The 3,980-nt window shown below is 42.3% G+C and overlaps 1 protein-coding gene across 1 annotated transcript in view; it reads left to right on the top strand.

Moving 5' to 3' along the window:
- The first annotated feature begins 952 nt into the window (after positions 1-952).
- The window catches only part of LOC104288900 (sodium channel protein type 5 subunit alpha-like), a 175,031-nt gene continuing 172,003 nt past the window's right edge, over positions 953-3,980 (top strand). Inside the window, exons 1-2 of the mRNA XM_009887773.1 lie at positions 953-1,219; positions 2,886-3,004. Coding sequence (XP_009886075.1) covers positions 953-1,219; positions 2,886-3,004 — 386 coding nt within the window. The remainder of the gene's footprint in view (positions 1,220-2,885; positions 3,005-3,980) is intronic.

Raw genomic sequence — 3,980 nt, 5'->3', positions numbered from 1 at the left:
TCAGAAATATAGGGCCATTCTCACTCATTTTCATTCAGGCGGGTACGGAAAGTGTTAGCAATGAAGCACCATCCACTCAAGACGGTCAAACTTCACAGGTTTGGGTTAGATGTTCAAACCAGTATTGGATGGAAGAAGCCTGGTTTTCAGATGGAATGAACTGGTAACAGTGGCTATTCAGCATCTCAGAAGCTTGGAGTGCTCTCATGAAGATCCCAGGGCTTTGCCAAGCACATGTGGGCTTCCAACATCCTTCAGATTGTAGGGTGTGGAGGAGAAAATGCCCAAAAGTCTTGACAGATATCTTGAAGATGGTATTTCCTATCCCAAAGGAAAAAAAGAAATTATGTTGCAGAAGCCTAAGACAGAGATTATGAAGAATTTCTGTGCGATTTAAGAATCTGAACTTGACCCTCCACTCTTTAAATTTGGAATAGAACAGCTGGGGCATTTTTAGAGTTTGCATCATGTGGCCAGAGATCAGCCAATTTAAATTTGCCCTGTGGTCATGTTAGGCACATTGTTCATCCACTCCCAGATCTGCATTTTCAAAAATGAGTTAGGAATCCAAATTCCCGTGGCTTTCAATGAAACTTAAGCTTGTGTGAATCCAAGTTACTCCTTAGTTTGGATTTAGCATCCCAAGCAACTGAAAAACTTAAGAATGCTCCACAGTCTATCTACAAAGTCTTTTCAGCTCTGAGCATGAGTGATTCCTAATTGAAATTACAGTTTCAGCCATTTCTGTTTTCCTTGATGTTATACTAACCACATAAAAATAGATGAAGGGTTTTCTGATAATAGATAGCCTAAAAGCTATTTGGGTTATCCTTTTCATTTTGATGGCTTTGTTCTTCTTGCTGTGCTCCAGTTGCTAACCTTTGGTGCTTTTTGTTTCAGTTGTTTCCACTACTAGGAGTAAAGACCAGTAAAGACAAAGCAGGATGAAAAGATGGCTGACTTCTTGTTGCCACCGGGTACTAACAGCTTCCACCGGTTCACGCCTGAATCCTTGGCTGCTATTGAGAAACGAATCGCGGAGAAGCTTGCAAGGAATGCGAAGCAGGAATACAGAGAGCAGCTGGGCGAAGAAGAGAAACCTCAGCCTCAGTTTGATTTGCAAGCTTGCAAGAAGCTGCCCGATATCTATGGGACTGTTCCTCCAGAGCTCATTGGGGAGCCATTGGAGGACCTTGACCCTTTCTACAACGATCGTAAGGTGGGCACCAGCCGGCCATCCTGCTTCTTTGCTTTTGCTGAAGCATGAAAGTTGTCTCTGTTTCGGGGGCTCTGGTTTTTATCTTTCTACAGCCAGTAAAAATATTTTTTTCCTGGTTTGGGATCAGAGTTTTGGCATGAGCAGGGCTCCCAGAAAACATCTAAGCAGGAGGGCAAAGAGGGATAAAAAGCATAATTAAAACTTGGGTGTTTTCAGATAAAGAGTATGAAAATGCAATGTCTGAAAAGAGCAGAGCAGTAGCTGAGTTAAACTAAGCTGGAGGTTTTTATCTATCCTATTTTGTCTCCTGCATGAGCCTTGACTCTTCACAGGTCTGTTTATCACTTAAGCCCTTTAATGTTAAGGGCTTCTGGGTGACTTGAGTCTTGTGCTAGCACTCTACATAAGAGCAGGAGGCACCTCCACAACCGCTCCTGGAGAGCAGCGGTTCTTTTCCTGCTGGGGGAGGGTTCAACTCCATTTAAGACGAACAAAACAGATCCAAAGGGAGATGTGAGTAGCAAGTGCAATGCTGGCGCTTTGCAGAAGGGTAAGCTTCGTCCCAAAGAGAGCATCACCTGATGGGGAATCACGTGTAGGCTGGACCAAGGCCACAACAGTGCAAAGAGCTTCTGTCAAAAGGCTGTTGACAGCAGAGCTGGGCTGGTTGCATACTACAGTTCTTTCCCCTTTCCAAACATTTCGCAACACAGGGGACAAAACAAGGCTTGGAAACACAGTGTATTTTTAGGAAGCTTCCAGTTTGTTCAGGTACTGATGTTCCCGATTTTGGGCTATACTATTTCCTGTAAACAATGAATTAATATGACCACAATACTATTTCTATTAAAACAGTGGAGGCACAGGTGCAAGAATTACAGAATAAAAGTTAGATGGATAAAGACAAATAGATTACTTACCTGGATGGGCCTGTATTAATTTACCTTTTAATTTGCCTGTTATCCCCGGGCAGAAGCAGCAGGATACAGATTTGCAATTAGAGTTTATCTATTGGGCATCCTGATCTTGTCTCTGAGGGAATATTAGTTCCTCTGTGCATAGTGGGGCACCTTCAGAGCTCTACAAATTGGGCCAGCATCCATCCACATTTGATTTAAGATAACTCACAGTATTGGTTTCCTCCGCCCATATTAACCTGAGTACAGTGACAGTGCCTCAGGTCAGATCCTGCTGTGGAGCTGTGCCTCATGCAGCTTCTTACTCAGTAAGACAAAAAAACATTGAGTGAGAGCAACAAAGTGCTTAAAGTAGAGAAGATGGAGTAACAACATAGTAAGGTTCCCGGCACCTGAGAAGAAGAGCATCATAAAAGCCCCTCCACCATATTTTAATCTCCAGGTCATTTTTTATTTTTAAAGGTAATTCTGCTCTTGTCCCAGCCCTGTGATGGAGGTGACGGCACAGGACCCTGTAAGGAGTTAAGGAACTAAAAATAGTTGGGATATTGCAATAAGACAGGCAACAGCTCTGCTGGGAGGGTCTCGGACAAAACTCTTCACTGAATGAAAAGGCATTTGAGGGTCTCAGGAGGGAGTGGGGAAGAAGTATGGGATATTGGCAGGAATTTCCCAATGGGATGTGGGCTGGGAAAAGCTGGGCATAAATGCAAATACTAAATGTTCTCATTTTGTGTTTTGTTTTCCAGACATTTATAGTACTGAACAAAGGGAAGACAATCTTTCGATTTAGTGCCACTCCTGCCTTGTATATACTTAGTCCTTTCCATCCAATCAGAAGAGCAGCAATTAAAATTTTGGTACATTCATATCCTTTCTGTTGATTTCCCCTCTTGTGTATTTTATATGGTTTTTAAACACAGATGGATGGAAGTCAGAAACCATTTTATTTCATTAAGCTGTTTTAAATCTTTCGCCTGAATTTGCTTGCACAAGCAGAAACGCACTTGGATTTTTGGTTTGTTTCATTTTGTATTGTTTTGTGAGCTATGAAAATGAGTAGATTATACTACTGGCATCAGATAACATGAACTGCACTCCAGAGGCTGGTGAGTTTACTCAGGTTTAAAGGGTGTGGAGGGCCTGATCATGTTTAGTAAAGAGTCAGTGGAAGAAATTGGGTGTAGTACCTTAGAAAGGAGGGGAACCGGGAGGCTGGAGCACACCTGGGGAAATCTACACTGACGGAGAGCTTTGCTGCTGAGCACTTAAGCAACATCTCCCATGAGACTCTATGACACCGTATGCAGATGCAATTTAATTTTGAACTGCCTCAGAACTGATTTTTTTTTGCTTTCCTGAAAGAGAACATTTAAAAAATTGTTTTGTTGGTTTGTTTTTTTTTTGGTTTGTTTATTGCAATGTGCTATCCAGTTAGGAACGAAAGCACAGGCTGGCCTGCTGGACCTTTCAAGGGAAGGGAGATGCCTGATTTCCCCTAGCTCTAGTTCTGAAGTCATGCAAGATATACGTATGCAGAGGTTGGTTTTGGCTTGTTTTTTTAACGTGGCCACAAAAACATTATATTCAGACATAGTCACATCTCTCTGGAAGACAAAACTGACCCAAATGTTAGCTTTGTGTGAACATTACAAAAATGACACCCTTTTTCATGAGTTGCCCACTTTCTCTACTGTGCACATGGGAGACCTGGCAGCAATAATTCAAAGATTTGACATGCTGTTGTGATGATCATGTGATGTTTTAGTGACGGAAATCCCTTGTCTGCAATGCCCATGTCTGCCACAGAGAACTAATGAATATTAAGCAGGTAGCATCCTGGA

This window comes from Charadrius vociferus, unplaced genomic scaffold (genome assembly GCF_000708025.1).
Source record: "Charadrius vociferus isolate BGI_N301 unplaced genomic scaffold, ASM70802v2 scaffold566, whole genome shotgun sequence".
In the NCBI taxonomy this organism is placed as follows: domain Eukaryota; kingdom Metazoa; phylum Chordata; class Aves; order Charadriiformes; family Charadriidae; genus Charadrius; species Charadrius vociferus.
This window is presented reverse-complemented; position numbering and strand designations above follow the sequence as displayed.